This window comes from Pelecanus crispus, chromosome 2 (genome assembly GCF_030463565.1).
Source record: "Pelecanus crispus isolate bPelCri1 chromosome 2, bPelCri1.pri, whole genome shotgun sequence".
NCBI lineage: Eukaryota > Metazoa > Chordata > Aves > Pelecaniformes > Pelecanidae > Pelecanus > Pelecanus crispus.
In genome coordinates this window covers 62,958,985-62,980,677 of record NC_134644.1, presented here as the reverse complement: position 1 = coordinate 62,980,677, position 21,693 = coordinate 62,958,985, and the positions used below count along the sequence as shown (strand labels likewise).

The 21,693-nt window shown below is 36.5% G+C and overlaps 1 protein-coding gene across 3 annotated transcripts in view; it reads right to left on the bottom strand.

Annotated features, from left to right (window-relative positions):
- Positions 1-21,693, bottom strand: part of CUL1 (cullin 1) — a 55,337-nt gene that overhangs the window by 10,485 nt on the left and 23,159 nt on the right. For all 3 annotated transcript variants that reach the window (XM_075728257.1, XM_075728258.1, XM_075728259.1), the window contains exons 3-11: positions 16,577-16,751; positions 15,218-15,385; positions 14,107-14,157; positions 12,951-13,041; positions 12,072-12,235; positions 8,022-8,184; positions 4,221-4,351; positions 1,203-1,310; positions 996-1,102 (exon numbers count right to left, since the gene is read on the bottom strand). In XM_075728257.1, the coding sequence (XP_075584372.1) occupies positions 996-1,102; positions 1,203-1,310; positions 4,221-4,351; positions 8,022-8,184; positions 12,072-12,235; positions 12,951-13,041; positions 14,107-14,157; positions 15,218-15,385; positions 16,577-16,751 (1,158 nt within the window). The remainder of the gene's footprint in view (positions 1-995; positions 1,103-1,202; positions 1,311-4,220; positions 4,352-8,021; positions 8,185-12,071; positions 12,236-12,950; positions 13,042-14,106; positions 14,158-15,217; positions 15,386-16,576; positions 16,752-21,693) is intronic.

Here is a 21,693-nt window from a genome sequence, read left to right as displayed (position 1 = left end):
TGTAAGCAATTCTGAAGTACGCTATTTTTAAACAATAGGTTGAAGTCCTGGACCATGAATTGCTCGGGACTTCCTGATAGCCAGATATTTCTCAGGATTTATGGACTTAAACATGGATCTCTCTCTCTTCCTGCCTTTTTTCTGCTGCTAAATGCTATCTTCATTTCTTATCTTAGTACAGTGAAAAGAAAACAGCTCAGAGAGCTGGGTCTTGACTGGGTGAGAGCTCAGGTGTCATCACACTGTTTTCCTCCATATCATGCTTGTCCATCAGGCATACCCCAAATCTAACCTGCAGAAAGCTGGTATTTATAAAGGGGAAAATAAATCCTTTGCTGAAGGAAGGAGGGGATAGGGAAAGGAAAAAAGAGCAAGTTTTTTCTGGTTTTGGGTCATTTGGTGCTGTTTTTTTTCTTCCCCTAAAACAGCTAGAAAAGTTGCCAGTGACAAAACTGACACCAATCCAGTATGAACTGAACTGAACTCAATGTATGAGCTGCTGAATCATTTGCAGCCGAATACTTTAATTAAATTATGAACCACGAGAGGTTAGAAAGCCGTTTTTGTCCTCCTCAATTTCTGCCTAGATGGAAGAAGATATAGAGAAAACAGGAGGAAAGCAAGAGTTTTAATGCAAAAAAGGGAATGTGTGTCTCTTCTTTACAACATATAACACCACTCAAATTTTAGGGGAAAAAAACCCCAAAACCCTAAAAAACCTCTTCTGTTTTATTAAAAAACCAGAACTTAGTTCCTATAAGGAAAGAAAGGTCTTAGATATTTTATTATTTCCCCCCTTCTTTAAAAAAGAAAAGTAAACTCCATATAATCTTTAGGAATGGTCCTATTGAAATTTTTATATTCAGAATTTGGCACAATTAATTTTTCTTGAAATATTAAGTTCTATTTCTGAAGACACAATGTAAAACTTCATATGCTAAAACCTTTTAAAACGAAAGCCAACCTGAAGTAATAATTTGTCTTTGAAGACGTACCTTTTCTTTAGTAAAGAGTCACAGTATCGTGCCAGTAGCTCTGGGGATTTACTGGATGATTGAGCCATTTTTGTCACTGCATTATTATTTATAAATCGACCACAAGCCTATAAATCACAAAAGACAGTGAAATTTTGGGAGACAAAACACTGATTGGGGGGGGGGGTGGGGGGGGGGAGTTCACTGTATGCCACTACATATACTTACTTTGTCTAGTGCAGCCACAAAACCAGCATCATTGTTGAATGCAGACATGACTAAAGCATTATATTTCTTATGGACATCCAACACTGTCTGTACATACATTTTTGGATCCTGCAATAAAGAGAGATTGTTTTTTGCAACCCATTGACTTTCTGCTTTCTAATTCCTCCAAATGGAGCTACTCACTGGCCTAAGCAAATTTTTATGGGGAAAGTCTACAAAGTATTAGAAATACTTTAAAGGTAAAATAGTATCCAGACTAGTTTAGGTCCTATGTCCAGGACTGACTTACATTAGCACAAGCTTTCATTTACAGCAACCAGAGGGCAGAGTGTACTACATTATATAGTACAAACGAAGATAAAACCACTTAACCATTGCAAACATTTCTAAGGACATTTTCAAAGACATAAGCTTAATTCGAATCAGACCCGAGAAAGCTGGACAATCGTAAAATGGCAGTTGCCGTTGAAGAAACCTTCAAAATAAATCTCTGTAGTAAGAACGTAACAGGTGTATCCCCCAATAGGTACAACTTGGTACAGAGACCTCAGTCATTGTTGACAGTTCCTAAAAATTATCCGCTCAACACCCAGTGGCAGCCAAATGCCAATAAACATCAAGTTTATGGCACTCACAGACTGAGTCCTATGTGCAATTACTGATCTCTGCATCTCAATAAAGGTGGAGTGGAGCCAGAGCAGGAACAGTGAAGGGCAACTAAAACACCAGGCAGACAGGGCACCTGCTATACAACAGACTAAAAAGGCTAGAAGCCTTCAATTTGGAGATCAGAAGTTTTTGAAAGGGCATATGACCAAGGTTTACAAAATCAGGAGGATGACTGAAAAGATGAATGATCACTAAAAGCCACATTTTATAACTATAGGGCACTTGATGGAAGTGATAGGAAACAAGTTTAAGAGAGATAAAGAACATCTTTACATATAAGGTAGTGGACTTCTGGAACTAGCTGCCACAGGAGGCTGTTGGAAGCAGATAATATCAGCAGGTTCAAGAACGTATTAGACAAACTCATGGACAACAGGTCCATAAATAAAAATTAAAAGGACTGGGCATGGAGGTACTCCTGTAACATTCCTATCGTAAGAGTTCTGGATGTGGGCAACAAATGGCAAAAGATGGGCAGGGTCATATCAGGATCCTGAAAAACTTTTCCTGTTGCCACTGAAGACAGACATAGACTACATGGACCGCTGATCTAATGCCGTGCTTGAGATAAAGAACTGAGATTATTGAGAACCTCACAGACAATACATTCAAGTGGACTTGAAGGACATTCAGAAAAGCATCTACTGATTACAAGGACTCCCCAAAAAAATAGCCAAAGGTACAAAAAGCAGTAATCTTGTGACTGAAGAGCAGTCTCGTTAATATAGTTAATGGAGTCTAGAGCACAACTCATCCTGCAGTAAAAAATCTAAAACAGGTCAGATGAGTCAAGCTGGTATGACTATTTCTCTCCACTGACTACAGAGAAACTGAGAAGCATTTGGTTAGCTGATTATGTATTTAGACACAGTACAGATAAATGAAGTTAGGCAGAATCAATCCTACCTAAGGCAATGATGAATAGTAATACAGTGGTGTGAAGGATATTGGAAGAAGAGGCAAGATGGTTCCCAAGAAAGACAGCCAGAGATACCGTTATGAAAATGAAGAACAAACGTGTGGAAAAAGGAACAAGACAGGAAAAAGAAAAAAAAAAAAAGAAGAAACAATAAAAAGTGTCATGATCAGGAAGAGTTTTGTAAACAGCTGGAGTCAAAAGAATGGATACATATAAATCTCAGGCTTCCCCTCCCTCCCTCAAAGATGAACTAATTCCTACAGAAAGAGCTTTCATTTTTCTGGGAAATTCTTCAAGGCCTAAGTGCAAAGAAACTCAAGAGTGATGACCACTAGGGGGATGTGTCAACCATGGAACACATCTGATTTCAAAATTTAAGGGGACGTCTACAAATGAAGCTGATGATTCCTGAATTTAATGATTCATAAAAGATCAACACTGCTAAAAAGCCACGCACTTAAAACTATAGAAGTGAACAACAGATGCTACACACAGGTAAAGCATTTTAATCTAGCTAAAAAATAAAGTTTTTACTGTTCTCCATGCAGTCATTACAGATTACTGCTTTAATGATTACTATGGAGCTATTTCAAGAATATATGAGGCCAACAGCAGGTTAAAATGAACTCTGTCAAAAATCAAAGTTAAACCCCATTTTAAATAAAATTTACCAGAATCTATATTATATCCTAATTTTGCTTTGTGCAATGTTTCGCTCTTTTTTTTTTTTTTACTAGAAAGTGTCATATTGTCTAGAGCAAAGGGTTTAAATAACTTCATGTTGCTGAGGTTCAACCCTAATCAATACAAAATTAAGTCTGAAATTACAGTTATGGGATAAAATCAAGAAAGCCAATTATATGGCTAAACAGCCACAGTGTTGCAGAAGACCTGACTTGCTCCTTATATTGTGACCTCTTCAACTGTTTCAGTTCTCTCTTTCTCTTACATTTCTCTTGCCTTTCCAAATAGAATAAAGCCATTCACCAAAAAACTAAAACCAACAGAAACATTCTCCACACAGTCCCATCCAAGTCAGAAGCCTATAGGATGATGGAATAAAGTACAGTCCACTGGAGGATAATGCTTCTAGAAACAGTGGACTTTCAGGAGTATTTTTAAGTGTAGGATGTTGTACTTGCACAGCCAGCTTTCCAAGCAGCGTGACATCCTGACAGAGAACAAAAACTCAGAAGGAAAAAAAAACCCAAACAAAACAAAAAACCCCAAAGCTCAAAGAGTAGTAACACTGTGATGTGACTTCTGTTTTAAGCCTATTATCCACATTTGAGAATTGCCTAGTCCTCAGAAATCAAATCAGTGAGAGGGAAAACATAAGCAAACTGGAAATTATATCAGGAAGCATTTACCCTCCTCTAAGGTAAAACTGGCAGCAACCACACACAGACTTATTTTGATGGGATACTTGCATTTAGAGCAGCTTCTCCACATTTCTCAATTGCAGCTAGACCCTGATTATGAATGTGGGTTTCCAAAAGTTTTTTCAGCTCTCCAAGGCCATCCTGGATTCGAGATACAAGGTTATACATGCGTCCCAAGTCTGGAAAAAAAAAAAAAAAAAAAAAAAAAGGAAAGCCAACACCTCCCATTTGTACTAGCTATTACTCCAATTTCTCATTTGGAAGTTGCCAATAGGAGTTAAACATCCATCATCAACAAAAACATACATGCAATTACTCCTGCAAAAAGTCAGAAAAAACTATAGCAAAAAATTATACAGTATAGCAAATCTTTGCACTAACGTGGAAAGCTAAGACTAGTTAAGGAGAAAACAACTTGTTAAATACTAAGATCTGTTTTACCTTCACAATGCTACATAAATCTCAAGAAAAAAACCCACCAAACTTACAGAAATATATTTATTTATGATTTCTAGTTTTCATAAATTTAAAGACATGCAATGATTTAAAAATTGAGTTAAAACCCTCTTATTTACATGAAGTTTTGAAGTGTTACCATGAATTAGGACTGTCATTAGTGTTACTGCTGGCCGTGCTAAGAGTACAACATGCTCCAGCTCACCACCATCCTTTAAATCTTACTCTGAACAGGACAGGTCTCGGAGATCTAACACCACCTGTAGCCTTTTGTATATTAACACTTCTACTTGGGGCAGCACCAGTGGTAACAGTTGGAAATTCAATCCAAAATGTTGCCTATTGATATGACCTTAGATAAACCAAAACATTATAAACCAAAATTTCCTCCAATAAAGCACTGTCAATAAAGCTATCTCCTAAAAAAACATCTAAGTGACTGATTACCAGTAGAAATAATTACATCTCTAGGAAAGAAAAGGTTCTGAAAAGCATTACCACAGAACAAAACTAACGCAGGTAAAAATAAATTGGACATCATTTCACATATATTAAAGCTTCATGCTAAAATCTCACCAGTTTTCAGCCAAGACTTTCCAAAATCAATTAGTAATTTTGGAAAGTCTAATATTGAAGAGGGTTTTGGTTTTATTATTAATTTTCAACAGGGCAGATGCTTTGTACAGAACTTTTTTTTTTTAAAAAAAACAAACTAATTCTAATATGGTCATAAACCAGGTACACAAATCTACTAGTTAACTCTTGTAATCTTGCTCTCACAGGCACTCAAGTGAAACAGTAAACAACCAAATTAGTTACTGTAAACTAATGAGGATATTTCACTTGCTTGAATCCATCTTAAGGATGTCAGCTGCATCTAGCACTTCTAAAGTGTAAGGACTTCTCTGAAGGGCTTATGAGCAATTTATTACCACCTGAGGATTATCAGATTAAATAAAACAGAGCAATCAAGCAGCTGTATCGCTACTTAACTCTGAAATACAACACACAGAACTTGATGCGTTTAATACCAAAGCACTGATGCCTCTATTCAGACTTGTTCCATATAATGCTTTCCATTCCTTAGAACTTCATCAAGCTTAAACTTCTGGATTTGAAAAGCAAACATTTTTTCCTCTCTGAAAACCACATTTGCAACCTGATGTTAAACTTTTATAACAATGTAAGAATGCTGTTTTTTCACCTACAGAATTTTAGAGAAAAAATAGGAAGATAATGCCATGCGTAGATATAATAAGCTGCTGCTAGACCTACCCACAAATAAGGGTTCACAGGGTGGTCTATCAGGATGTCTGTATTTGGTGAAATATGGAAGAGATGCTACAAAGCCTCGAGGAAGATTTACGCAGTAACTCCACCTAAATCATTACAGCCTGCTCCCAATAAACATAATTATTTCCTACTGATGTGAATAGGTAACTCATGACAAACGTGCCCCACAACCTTTATAACTAGTTGCACAATGCAATTAAAAAGTTACAGAACACCAACAGGAGTGGCCTGTAATACAATATGCTTAACACGCTTCACATGGGAGGACCTCAAAACCAGTGTACTTTCAAGAGCAAAGCAAAAAAGATTTTAATCGAGAGCAAGATCTTATTATAAGTTTCTATAAGGACAGTCTACAATAGGCTATTTTAGTGTATTACAAATTTGAGAGCGAACTGATTATAGCGATTAAAGAATGAATTCTCAAAGAATCTTTCAAAAGAAATGTTTCTAATCTTCAGACTTCATGAAACTTAAAAAGGGCCAGGGAACTACTGCAATTTGCACAAGTGAAGCCCAATAAGAGAAAAGAAAATATTTCAAAAAAAGAAGGAAACAATCAGGTATTTTAAAATACCTAATTAATCTTAGAAATAACCCAAATGAAAGTAAAACCAAAGACATATAACAAGATGGTGCCCGAGACACAAGGTCCTTTTCCTTTTTGACCCTGACAAACTTATGGAATTGCATCACTATGTGATACATCACTTATCACAGTAAGTGACTGTATTAAAGGCTCACATAACCCATGAGCTTGATAAAGTAAGGGGAAAAAAGAAAAGCCTGTGAAGGCCTCCTGAGTCCAGAAAAAATTCCATGTTTGTGCTATTACAATTTCTATTGTTAGGAGACATTTATAAAGTAATTTTACTAGTCAACACCCACCTGTATCAAAATCTCTTCCAATTACAAAGTAAATACATTTATTTACAAAAATAAACAACATTTGACTCTTAAATACTAGTACAGAATAACAATCTTCTATTTACGTTCAAAACGGGTAATGTCTGACCTGCTAATTATGCTGAATTGCCCTTTTCTAATTTGAACGATCTCTTAGTTATCAACATGATGATTACAGTAATTATTCATAGTTGCTTTTTCAAGGTTGATATATAAAGAGACAGAGTCATAGCTGCAATTCTCAACTCTCAAACTAACAGTATTATCAATAGTAACTTAATCATAGTATCTCTCAAATTCTGTCACTTTCTTAAAAGCAGTATTTCAGCTATAGAGCCTTACCTTGACCTCCTATATAGATTTAATTAATTCCCCAACTGGAAAAATCAGAAACACCATTCATCCTTATCACCTGCACGATGCACAGGAATTATCTGGCCCTAGTTTTGACTGTTGTTTTGTGCCAAGCATTAACTCCCGAAGAAGCTCATAAAAAAAATACAATTGACAATTCCTTAAAGATACCTAAACCCTTTGATAATCTTTACTTATTTTAGAGGAACCGCTGAAGAAGTTTTTATTCTATATGTTCTCTACAAAGGTATAATCTTGATCCATTAGTGGCACTTATGACTCATTTTCACAGCTAAAATTATCTCATCAATTAATAATTTCCACCCTTTCCTTGTGCTCCATATGCAGTTTTATATATTTTATCTACTATATTTTAGAAGCTCCTTATTTGCTTCTATTTCTCTTTTAACATTTCTTGTACATACTTCTAGGCAACTTGGATTTTAAAATTCTCACTGCTGACTCAGAAAGATCCATGGCTTGAACTGAAACAGCTGGTAAGACTACTGGTCTGTTTTTCGTCTCACATCTCTCTCATGCAAGCTGCAGCTCGTGCTTGAAGGATGGCTCAAGCGCTCTTGAAGCTCTTCCAGCCATGTTAAGAGAAATCAAAATTAGTGCTGTTTTGTCTTAATATTTGGGATCGGAATAGGCTTCTTGAGGCCATATCCTCAGCCATCCCAATTTAATAAAAAGCTGCTTGTCAATCAATTTATTGTCTGTCTTCTCTCTTAATCTAATTCCTGAACAAATCACATTTAGCTATCACCAGAATTCACATTATTCACAAATCATCAGGGAGGAGCTCTAAGCCTAAAACCGATGTTTGAATCTCCTTACCTTCATTTTTATCAGCATCCAGCAAATTCTGAAACTCTGTATGAAATATCTCCAGGTGTTTTTCAATAAGTACTTGCTCACATTTTCGTGCTAACTCATCTTGTGTGCTCTCATGGAGATATACCTGAACTCTACGCTGTTCCTCAAGAAGGCGAGCTTCAGCCTACAGAACAGAGATAAACATGAAACCTTTACAGAAGGCAGAACAGAAATGCAACAGCAGAAAACAGATGACTATTTAGTAAATTCATCTAGCAAACAAGGACAGAAATCAAACCTTTCACTAATGCAGTGTTATGGTCCACCTACTTAAGCAGTTATTTTTCTGGGAATCATAATATACACATGGAACCGATGTTTATGTTGATGATAATATTATATACTGTTTAAACGGGGGTGGGGGGGGAAATCACAGCAATATTGTTTTCCCCTTGTTTCTGAATAAGAAGTTTACAGATGGAAATCTACTGTCAGAAAAAAAGAAAGCTGCTGATATGAGATGCTGGCAGTTTTAGCATCAGCAAGCTCTCTAGCTACAGAGGTAGTTTTGTTTAAGACAAACATGAATATATTTCATGCCTCCACAAAACTAAAAGGCAGAAAACTACAATTTAACAGTATGCCCATGACAAATTTATTTGAATGTTCTCACCTACATTCTTACACAGAAAAGCTTCCCAATAACCTACAATCGTTTAGATTATACTAGCATTTAATTTGGCATATGAAATGCTACACATGCGTATCTTCCCGGCAAATCAAAATTCTAAATGACACTCGAGGAAGAGTACTTATGCCAAAATGTAAAACTGAAGTTGTTTATATAACAATTACCTCTATTTTGTTTACAAGAATGTTAAAGATTCGCTTCACAAGCCATCTGTAATTGCAGCCCATTATTAGGGATTAAGTGCATATGACCCCTTATCAGTCAAAATTATTTAAATGAATAATGTAACCAAGAGAAGGAAATTAAATTAATGCATTTTCCTAGTATTTCAGAATATCGACTAAGCATGAAAGATCGTATTATGGACAACAACAACAAAAAAAGAGAACAATTTCACTGCAAGTACACTGCATCATACAGACAGCTTTAAATAATCCCTGCCACTGTTAGCCTCACTCATTTCTGTAATAATTTTGCACTTAGCTCTTGTGAAATGGTCCTGGATTACTGTCTCCTAGAGTTAAACCAGTACAGGTCAAAATATGGGAAACAAAATCAACGGTTTGGGAAGGGATATAAGCTCATGCTTCAGAGTACTTGCCAGTTTCTTACCAGTAAGGAATAACAATTGACTTCCTTAATGACAGCAAATGGCAGCAAATCTTTCTGATGAACACTGGAAACCAGAATCAGACTAGTAGGACTACTTATCTTACATTTAACCAATTCTGTATTTTTGCAGTTCAGGAAATTCTGCCACTTCTAACGCTGCTTCTTAAAATATCCTTAGATCTTCACTTTTAATGTTAGCAATCAACTCTCACTTTGAGCTCCTTTATGAAAATGAACGTTCACTCTGACTTCAAATTTGCTTATACTCTCTCACTTTTTCTGTTCTTATAATTCCATTTTCCTTTTAAATTCGTATTTCAGAAACAAGGGAAAAATAATTAGTTTACACAACAGTATCTTTGGCTTGTTTTAACTATAAAGATCAAAAGTCCAGTTTGCGACTTTATTTCAAGGGACAGTCTTAAGAAATACTGACCTTTTTCCCTACAGCACAACAGGCCATGCCAGCTTTAGTCATGAGTTCTGGCCTGAGAAGAAAAATTCACAATCCTTCTAAACTCAGTGTCTGCCTGTGTAACTACATACACATATTCTAATTTTAATTAAGATTTCATTGAGTATTCTACAAGAAACAACCAGAATTCTACTATAGCGTGTTACCACTGATGTTATGCTGGTGTGCACTAAGGTACTCCAGCAGGTTTCTTTTTGGTTTTATTCTGCAATGCTATTTATCCTCAGTTAGAACTCAATGCACAGTGCTTCAGTGAGAAAGTCAAGTAAGCATACTAATAGCAGATTACTTCGTTCGCAGTTCATACTTCCAACAGATGATTTTTAAAACCTTCTTACTGCTAGTAGGCCACGTGACTACTGAACAACTTTCAGCTTTTCACATCAGTCTTCTCTAAGGTGTTTCATAACAGAAAAGAACCCTAACTCTAGCAATACCCAAGTAATAATTATGGGGAGTACTACTCTGTTCCACGCATTTAAGTGGCATGCAAGATTACAATACCCAAACCAAAAAAAATTAGGTTTACAAAACTGCCTGTCCTGTTTAAGTAAAAAAATGTTAAGAATGCCTTATACATAATGAAGTAAGATAAAACTGAAGGACAAACCTATCTGAATTTTAAATTAATAGTTCTGAAAATTTGCATGACCTCTCTTGATCTCTCCAGCAGAGCATGCAGGCTAGAGAGATCAGACAATTTGTTCCAGTGAACTAGCTCCTAGCTTCAATTTCTAAGTTTCCCCTTTCCATTAGGTCACGTCCCTTAGTTTGTATCATTTTGCCATCTCTTATCATATTTACTGTGGAGTCTAATACACATCTTTTTCAGTTTCATCAGTTAAATCCCAGGAAACGAGTAATGAAAATCGTTTCTTGTTCAGTTTGATTTCAATGTATGCACATTACCTGTATGGAGATGCCAAGACACCCCAACTCTAGTATATTAATTTGAGCAGAGACTTAAGGCTACACACTTTCTTGATGAAGATTTCCCCTGCCTTCTGCTAGTTTTATATGTGTTTTCAGCTTCAATATCAGCTTCAAGCAAAGTGAGTTACTCTTCTGTGGATTTTTTAAGTCTTGAAGATTGTTTGGGGTACTAATAAGTTCTTTCCACTTGCCACTAATCTCTAGTTCTTGAAATAGCAATGACCTTCAGACAGATTTTACTGTCCTGTACCAAGGAAGCCTGGATGAGCTGGTCATTCAGATTATGAATGACTGAAATTCCTTTACTCTGTTTTTATATATATTTTAGGATGAAAGTAAAGACAAGAAATTGGAAGGGAAGTAGCAAAAAACATGAATTCAACAACAACAGAAAAGTAAACATAGGTAGGTCTGGGAACTACTGGGCATCTAACCCAATGCACTAAAAGCAGGATTCATTTTACTGTGTTATTTCTAGGACTTGCCCCCCTCCCCCTTTTTGGGGGGGTAAATCATTGACTTTAATGCCAAGACTCAGAGAGGAGTATTCTGTAGCAAAAAGAGTTACACAAAAGAAACATAAAGATACTGCAGAGAGGGATGTGCATCTTCGTATTACATAATCAAAAATGTATAAAATGTATAAAAAAAGTCTTTTTTTAATTAAACTGAAAGGGAAAAACCAAACAGCAATTCAGAAAGTGAGGAAACATGCTGAAAAAAAATACATAAAGCAGCACTTGTCCAAGATGGCAGATGACCTCTCTCTTTCGCATTCAGTAAGACTGACCCAATAACCAGGCTGGAAATAGTCAATGTTTATCCAGCTTGCTCTTAATTGCCCTTTCTGAGATCCCTCAAACCAGAGGCTATCCAAGAATTTAAATCTGGCCTTTGTTGATCAGAAGCATTGTGTAGAGTTCATTACATTAAAATATTCTGAGAGAATTAAAGGTAATTAATGATCTACTTCCTTGGCCAGCCTGCTCAGGAAGAGATTTCAATAAATTTGCCAACACACAGTTCCTTGTATAGGAACAGTAAACTTGCAGGTCTAAAGAAGAATGACTATTTTGGTGTCTTGAAATCTAACAAAATCTGAATTTATTTTAACATTGTCTTCTGTTTTGCCCATTAAGAAAGTTTCAAGCTTTCATTGTACTTACTGAAATACACTAAGGAGACAAACTTCAGACCAGATAAACATAGAAGCAAATCACCACAGGGAAAAACAGCTAAGTGTTTCTGTAAAATAATCAGCATTTTAAGAATCTGATAATAAGAGCCAAGAATTTACATTACCTCTAAAAAAACCCATCTGTATCCAGAAAATAATCACAAAGCTTATTAAATAACTTACCTTCTTCATGTACTCTGTGACTGGATTCTGTTGCAAGAATTCAGTACTTTCTCGTGTATAAAATCTCTCTGTGTCAGCAAGAAACTGAGATTCAAAGGATTCTTTATAGACAGTTAGTGTAGGTCCTTTTGCAAATGCATCATCTTCATTCAGCCCCAGCTCCACTACAAAAAGAAAAAAAAAAAACCAAAGAACAAGTAATGACAAAATTGTCTTTTTTTGAAGTGGTCTCTTGCAAATAAACAGGTACCCTCCATCAAACTTACATGAAGGTAATCGATTGGGACAGTGTCAGCACTACTTTTAAAAACTTTTAAAAGTATACATTTATTTTGCATTTAAAAATAAGCAGCACAACATATTACTTATGTAAACTGCACTTTTTAATACATTACAAAATGGATGAAAGGATTTGGAAAAACTTCACTATCTCAAAAGCTAGTTCAAATTCCCCTTCCATTTTTTCCTCTAGGAGTTCCAGATTATATGCATATATGTTTTTTTATTAATGAAACTGGTCATTAATCTGCATGGCACTCTCATTTTCATGCAAATGGGAAAAACCAATGCCACTCCACTTTGTAAACTGCTATGCTTCCCCCCTTCCAGATTTAGCTCCTAAATAACTGATTCATAAACAACGAACACTCCTGTCCACTAGTTGTGCTTTCAAGCTTTACAAATATTGTATAATCAACTGTAATCTTGTCAAGTGTCTCTACAAACAGGAAGTGAAACAATATATAACTGCATTTATTTTACTGTAAAAATCTTTACTGGACATCCAAGAAGGTGGGATGCTACTTCTGGGCTCTGATAGGGGATATGTATTTATTTATTTTTAAGAGAGTAATAAAATCTTAAAGAAATCTCATTTACCGTAAGATTGTACAACTCCACTGATCAGCCTTGTATTGATAGTTTCACCATTTCTTTCCTTTTCAATCAATTTCAACACAGCATTTGTTACCTTAGAAAACAGAGGATTAAAAGAATCAAGCACAGAGAAAGTAGCTGGTAGGTCAAGCACAGTATTTAATCAGGAGTGTATTCCTATATTCAAGACAAGTCAAGGCCTTTGAGAACAAAATTTAAGGACACCTGAACATATAAAATTCCTACAGACATCACAGAGTGTGCTACACCTTTCAGTTCTGCAATGTAATTACAGTCCAATTAGTGGTGAGCTACAAAATCGTATGAAAGTGCTTAGTCTTTTTTTTTTTTATTTCAAAAAGCACCTTCTAAACCAAACTTCTGTTTGTTTTATACCTGAAATACATGAAAACTTTGCAGTAAGAGTTGAACTAACCACCTGTATTTTACGCGAAGAAAGCTACTGGCTTATGTTGATAAATAATGTGTTGCAACTACTGTTCCTCTAAACTGAAATCTAGCTAATATTTTCATAACATAATACAGTCTTTTCATCATGAAGTACTGGTAAATAAGAGTGAAATCAACATACATAAATATAGTATTTTGTTGTGATGGAATGTCTTGTTTCATATCGTGCCATTCACTAATTAAAAATATTTGATTGACCTGAATCTCCCAGGCATCAGTGTAAATTTAAAGATGCACAGTAACATTAGAAGACACCAAAATCCCAGGCCTGTCACTATCTGTTCTCACACAATCTTGACTCTCAAACCTTAAGTCATGACTGTCAGCCTGTACTCCTGCCTGGCTTGGAAACAGCTGAAGTTTTTACTTTATTTAAGATGAGCCCCCGCTTAGTTTTTTTTTTAAAAAAAAAAGCCAAGGATCCTCTCAGCAAAGAGATAACAGAACAGTCTTGGCATCAAGGTTCAATCACACACACACAAAGAAAGGCCCATTCCCCCCAAATATTTATCTTTTTAACATCACAAAGGAGAAGCAGAAGGCTCCCTTTTATTTTCCAGGTCCAGTCTGGTCCCCACCCCACCCCCCCCACCCCCCCCCCCCGCCCTCAAATTCTCCTTGGAACAGTTACTAACAATATATAAAATTAACACTATAAAATAACACTATAGTTATAATGTACATATACCTGCTTATTTAATGGCCTGAATAAGCAGTCTCTCCAGGTCACCAAGGCAAGCTAGAAGCAAAGGAAGAGAGCTCAAAGATGGAAAAAAGAAAATATTTATATATACACACATATACATGCAGGATAACTCCTTAAGGAAAGCTGATATAGTATGCTAAATAATCAGACATTTTCTAATGATTAGATTTTGGCACACACATTTCTCATGCAACAAGACTGTTTCATGATAAAATTACCATTTCCTTTATTACTAACTCTACCTAAGATGTCCCCTTTTCTGTCAGTGATCCACTGCCAACTCTGAAAACTAACAAACCCTGCAAGTTACTTTGGCAACATACAGCTTTTTTTGTTGTCGATTTTCAGGCTGACACAGTCCCTTAGCATTAGGCTAGTGAAGTTAAGAGGGAGGGAAGTAAGGATACCAACTGTTTTTCTACCATATGCAAAGTTATTTTAGTGAAGTGGTAAAATAGCACATCACTTTCCTAATGCTTCACGAGCAAGGACAATAATTACCCCCCCCCTTTTTTTTAAAACAAAAAAAGGACTCTTAGTTATCCGAGATCCAGAACTTCTGCTATGTTCTTCCCTTTTTGTATCACTTTACATTACAAAAAAATTATCAAGATCACGTATCAATCTTTCAGAACTATACCAAAATAACTTATATTACAAACCAAATGTTGACTGATTCTTAGCAGCTTTGATGCTAAAAAATTTGTAGAGATGTATTGAAGTCAACAGAAACAAAATGCAATTTACTTCTCCATTCTGTATTTGAAACACTTGACTGAATTCTAAGTGGAATGACAAGGCCACACTGACGCACGCAGATAGCAGTATAAGCAGCAAATACTCAGAAACAGAGAACCCTTGACAGTCTAATACTGGTAGTCCCAATACGTACAAGGCAGACTGAACACCTCACAGGTTTAGACCTATGGAATTTTTACAAATATACTGGGGTGGGAGTATAGAAAGGCAGGAGACTCCCACTTTGCCTACTTCTTCAAAACTTCTATGAACTTCATACAAGTTTCAAGGAGTGATCTGCAGGATAATAATGCAAACATGACAGATAAATCACTCACTCCAGAAAGCTACTTACTGAATAAATTTCGTATATTCCTTTACGACCTTCATCGCACTCACGACGAACCCAATGTCGATTGAGGTAGGCACATATCCCATTCAATACTTTGCTTGAAAACCTATAATCTTCCCACTGCTGAGTGTAGAATTTCAGCACACTCTCATCCATCAAATCTTCACCATCCTGAAATAACAAAGGTTTGCCAGTACTGTTGGGCAACTTTAAGGTACAACCAAGATATATAAGGGTGTACAAATTGACTGTGTAATAAATCTACACCATGCAATGTGTTTACAGGAAACATAGTGCTAATACATTTACTTCCACATTAATAAAGCACAAGGCCAGTATGAGATTTAGAAATTAGAACACTGGTAAAAAAATGCACACCACAGACAAAGCTCCAGAAGACACTCCCATCCCTTATGTGAGAGCAAGAGGTCACCACATTAGAAACAAACAGCAATGCTGATGAGTTGCACTAGGTAAAACATGCCAGTGCAATGGTAATGCATTCAACATGACCGTGTCCATAAAATACACCACCCACTCCCACTGCTGCTCCATGGGCAGCTAACATGAGTGAGCATGGGGTCTTCTCTAGGAACCTGTCAGGTAGTAAATGGAACCCCGTATTCTTGCAAATGGGTATGGCATCATATTTGTTCTTGTTACAGAAAAAAAGAAGATGAAATTGTAACATCTAAGTTCAAGTGTCTTTCCAAACTGGACCACTACAGCTTGAATGGACAAGGGAATAAAACCAGGAGAGCATACTGAGTAAAGCCTCAAGACACCTTTATGCAGCTTCATAAATTAATTACACAGCAGTCCTGATAGGACACAAAGAATTCTTTTATTATTGCTCAAAACTAAAATCCCCAAAGTTAAAAGCATGGTTCCTTTCCAAAAATAACTAGGAATCATTCTCTTACAAAGCAGTCCAACATCCTGCTCTATTAGTAGTTTATTTGTTAAATTAAATTAATGGCTACCATCAGGCATTTTCAACATTACAGGCAACCATTTTTTTCAGCATTACTAATATGCTGGTTAATTGGTTAGAAAGTCTAGCTATTCTTGTTCAAGATACAGGACAGCTTAAGATGGCATATATCATTACTTCTATAAAACACAGAACACCACTTTGGCTCGAAGAGGAAAAGCAGCACACAGGTACACTTAGCAACTGATCTATGCCCAAGGTAAAGCCTATACAACTTTCTAATGGCTGATGGAAACAAAAGCAAATTTCAAAATCATTCAATTTACTTCCAGTGGCTGCATACACCTCTAGGTTTGTTGACACAAGCTTTTCTCAACCCAGCCCATACTACTACTACAAAGGCAGATTGATCTAATGTCCCATCTTACCTTAAGGAGATTTGTCAAGTAGTTCTTCAGAAATTCTTTTAGCCGTTTGTACAATTCCAAGCCGACAAACTGAGCACCTCCAGGTGTCTGGCCCTTTTTTGATTTAGAAGGAGGTACTCCAGCTCCCCGTGCTTGATTAGACTGGTGTACGCTAGTACAGTAGTTATAAACATGACTGACAGGAAAGTTAAGGACTACGTATGTGCCAGCATGAGACATTAAAAATACAATGAAAAACAGTATGTTAATTTCAATAAGCTATTTTTATATGACCATAAATTACTTAACCATAATACATTACAAGATGCACTAGCCCACATAAAATCAAACCAAAGCTAAGAAAACGAAGTAATTTTCAGCAGAATTATCTGCAATAGAAATGTCAGACTGCCGAGTGCACTGCAAATATTGATGCCAACGTTAAACTGACCTAACACTTAATTAGCAAGACCACCAAGAAAACAAAGCAGTGGAATTTGCTGATAATCTTATTTTCAATATTTAAATGGAATTTATTTGATGCATTATATTGGCCTTCTACAAATACATAAGCTTTCATTTGAACAGGAAGAAATGTCAACACTAGTCTCAAGCAACATTCAGTAGTTGAAAACACAGAGGATAGTATTTTTAAATTCTTTCAAACACAATCCTTTATAAAAGATTTGGCCATTTAACACTGGCAGACAGGGGACAAACCTAGAAAGCAGTAATGGCAAGACACACACACTCAAATGCACACCATAAGAGAACTTTATGATGAGATTCACTGAAACTCAATTTTAGGCTACAAGAATAATCCCAACACTTAAGTATGTGGTAGCAGTAATTTTTCCTCTCATACTAATACAGCCCAGAAGACTTGCTGTGTCCGTTAACATAACATTTCAAGAAAACATTCTGTTTTCTGATATAAAGCATTCAAATATTCAGAATTCTTCCAAAGTAGTAAGTGGAAGTCACATTGCTCGAAACACTTCAAATAAGAAAGCATCCTGAAAGAAACTGCACTCCACAAACAAGAAAAATAAACTAGCTTGGTAGCACTCAAATTCAGTTTGATGAGGACTCAGATCTGACAACAAAAATTACCCTAATGACTCACCCAGCAAACAATTAGCCAACAGGAACAAAGCTACTGAGACTCACGCTTCTACTGACAGTCCGAGGGCAGGCTTTTGAGTCACATCCCTTGTTAGACAACATCATATTAAGCAATCCAGAAGGTCTAATTTGGTTTAACTTGTGTTTTAACTAATGGGCCAAGCTTTAACCAGTAGACAGGCTTCCCCCACAATATGCCACGTATTAGGAAATTAATATGTTGCTGAGATTTGCCTTTTTTCTTTCCCTTCAGAAAGACCAGCACAATATAATGGAAGACATAAGCACAATTAAATACCAAGGGAATTATAAACCCCAAATATATGATGCATTACAGTCATTATTAACAGACTTGCTTCTAGTATTTAAACAGTAAAGCCCAAGAGGAAAAAATCTCTTAAAATATCCAGTTAATTCCCTTGCAATTACTTTAAAAAAAAGCTTCACAGACAAATCATATCCTTAAACTGGGTTTAAGGATCAGAGTATCCTGCATGCCACCAGGAGCAATGCTCACAGTCTTTGTGTCAAACTGAAAGGAAATCCTGTTCACAGTCTACACCTCAGGTACCTGTTCAGAAAGTCATCATGTTCTGTCCAGAAGAGTAAGGCTCTTAGGCTCTTTGCCTAAGATTAACCCTTTTTTAAAACATACAGCATACATTTATTTCTTACCTGTTACCTTATCCATGTGCCATATAATTAGGTTTCCCATGGTATCAACCAGTAACATAAAACTTCCATTTGTGCTTAGCAACTGAACTTTTATCAGCTTCTTATCTCTATTAGCCACTTATTTCCTGGACATTAATGATTTCTTCCAGCTCCTAGTCATTTGTTCATTCAATTTTCCTGGTGCTGTTACTACTTTTACCATCCACACTTCAATTTCAGAATTCCCTGTTCAAGTGAGGAATGCCATACAGCATAACAATTTTTCTCTAGACACAAAACTTACTTCCTTTTCACAAACAAGAAAAGCAGGGCTTACCTCACAGTTTAACTTTAAAATAGTTAACATAAGGTCCTCTGAATTGTGTATGGAAAGTCTCTACATCACAATACATGGAATTCAGGGCTGATTCATAAACACCCAGTTGGCAGTCTTGCCTCCTTCCCCTAACTCTCCTATCCCAAGTGGCTTTGAGCAAGCCTAGAAATATGAGGATTGTCCAGACGATGGGTAATTCTTGCAGTTTTTGTGAATACTGCCTGATGAACATATTCTTTCTGTTCTTCTCCAAGAATAAATCACAACAGCCTTCAGAAAAATAAAGGACCAAGGCTAGAAGACATAAGCCTTTTTCTAACCCCAGACATTTTACTATTAAAACCAGGATTCCTTGTAAAGTAGACATTGAGAAAGACTAAGACCTTTTGTCCATGCCTGACAGTAGTCAGCTCAGAGCTGGAGTAAAAATACACCAGTAATGCCCACCTTTACTTGTTATTCTGGCTTTAGTCTTGCTAGCCAACGTGTCCAAGACAGCATTTTTGAAATGCCCTAGTTTAGTTGTTCTATTCAAGTCGAACTGAAGTTAGTTTGCCTGTGCAGAAGGCAGTTTTTAAGTGTAAATAACTCTTTGACATATTATACATGAAAGAGTGCTCTCTCACACTTTGTTTACAATCTGTGTCCCCATCTGCTAAAGCCAACCACTGACAGAAAGATTGACATATTCAAAACAAAATCAGACTTGCACTGCTTACAACAAAGTACATGACAGTCCATCTGAGAATAACAAGGGGAACGCTATGAAAAGAATTCTTGGTTGCAGAAAGCAAACTAATCCCCTCAACTGTTTCGTATGCTGGAAGCCATATACATATCCAAACAGCTATTAGGAAACATTTCTGTGGGTGTTTGCACAATTCTGCATGACAAATCGCATACTATAACAAGCAGAGAAGTTAATTCATCAATGTATTACTTTGCACTACAGTGAAGCTGCACTGCTCCCCCAGCTTCTGGCTGCTGAACTTCAGATTTGGCCCAGCAAACAGACAAACCATCTACAGGAAGAACAGATCAAGATCAATCACCCCTAACTTCTACACCTTCCTTACGGTGAAGGACAAATTACATTTACTTATCTAAATTAAAATTCGAGGTAGAAGACTGCAAGGAAGTTTAAAAATTGATTCAGCAGTGTGCTGTTTAAGACGGAAAACCTTTTCCAGAACTTTATTCTTCTCTGAAACTCTTCAAAATGGGATACAAGCAGCTGCCAAAGACAAATTAGTTTTACCACCTTTGTCTTCAATATAATTTACACTGCTTTTGACAACCTTGACTCAGTTTCTAAAGCTGGGCAGTGCAAAGGGAAAAAAAAATTCCCATGCTGCCACACCATGATGAATTTATGGCCTTGCAGGAGATCATTTCCACTGAAGGCAATGATCCTGACGCACAACCCACCTGGAGGGCTTACTTGCCACTTGCTTTTCCAGTAGAATGGGGGTTCATGCAGGCAACCAGTGATTTGGACCGGGAAAGTGACTGCCGCTACAACTAACTGTTGTCCCTGTTCCCAGATCCTCTGCTGAGCAAATCTGAACTTGTGTGTCTGCACAGGGGAAGTGAAACAGACTCTTTCAGTAGTACATACTTTCAGTGCACATACTTTCTGAGCAGGTATGCCATCAAAACACAAGGTTGAGTGTGCCAGTCACCTCTAATCTACCCTGTGCTCCAGAAAAGTACCAAAATACTCCATACAGCATTTTTTTTTTCCTCCAGGAATAAGTGCACATAGAAATTATGAGAGACAAGTATCAGTTTTGTAATTCAACACACAACAGGAAAACACTAATATTTTACACTGATGGGTGCAAATTACTCAGTTTTGCATGAGTCCCTAATTTTAAATTTTTTATAAAGAAAACAGTTCTGCTGAGGCAATAACTGATTCCCCTTTCAGCAGCACAGCTGGGTCCCCACAGTTTTTCCATTTTGCTATGAGAAATTAACATGACTGGAATAAGTCTGTTTGAGGAACAGATACATAAAACTAAAAGGAACTGAAAGGGAAGCAGAATTAATACAATGTAGCACAAAACTATCGGGCAGAGAGAAACAACAACAAAGCTTTTGAAAAGGAGGAAGCATGCAACAACAGCAACAAAAGCTGAATAACTAACCAGTATTCCTTTCTCATTACTTCTAGTCTCTTGATTATAAAGATCAATCTTAGGCATAAATTTGCTATTTCACAGGTCTAAAGCGGTAATTAACTCTATGCTGAGTGCTGTCACCTCAACAACTGGCCTACAGGAACAAGTTGAGATTAATTCCACATCTGTCAAAAGATTTGTATTTTCCTAGATTACACCAAAGACATACAGGAACAACATACAGAAAGTTACTGAAAATACCGATAGGAAAATTGGTAGGAAAGATTATGGAAGATTTGTATTCTTGTAAAACTGCTTCTAGTACAAGCAATACAACTTACTCTACTTACTAGAGAACAACTTTACATATTTTCTTCAAAATTAAAGTAATTTCAACTCCTGTGTGTCCAGAAGATTAGACTGTGCGAACCTCACAAAACCATGCTAAGAGACGTGGACATGCCTATGTGACCTTAACACTTCATAAGTCAAACAGATGAAGGAATTTTACACAAGTTTTTGGAAAGATGACCTTGCCAAAAATCAATCACTTTTCAGAACAAGTGCTTTAAACACCCACTTCAGCTTTGTGAGGAGCAGCAGCAGTAAAATTAAAAAAACCAGAAACCTTCATTCTTTTCAGGGAGGTATCAGCAAGAGCCTATTTCAAGTATGTTCAGTTTGTCATCCCATAAGGAAGGGTTACATACACTCCACAAAGCAGTTCAAAGAAACCAAAAAAAAAAAAAAAAGAAAACCCTGTCCCCAACCCCACACATTCTCCACACATGCTTCAATACACGTTATCCTAAGATCAATTACACATTTCAGTCTTTAGATCAGATACCATTGCACTGTTAAACCATCCCCATTTTAGTCAGGGAAGGACTGAGGCAGAG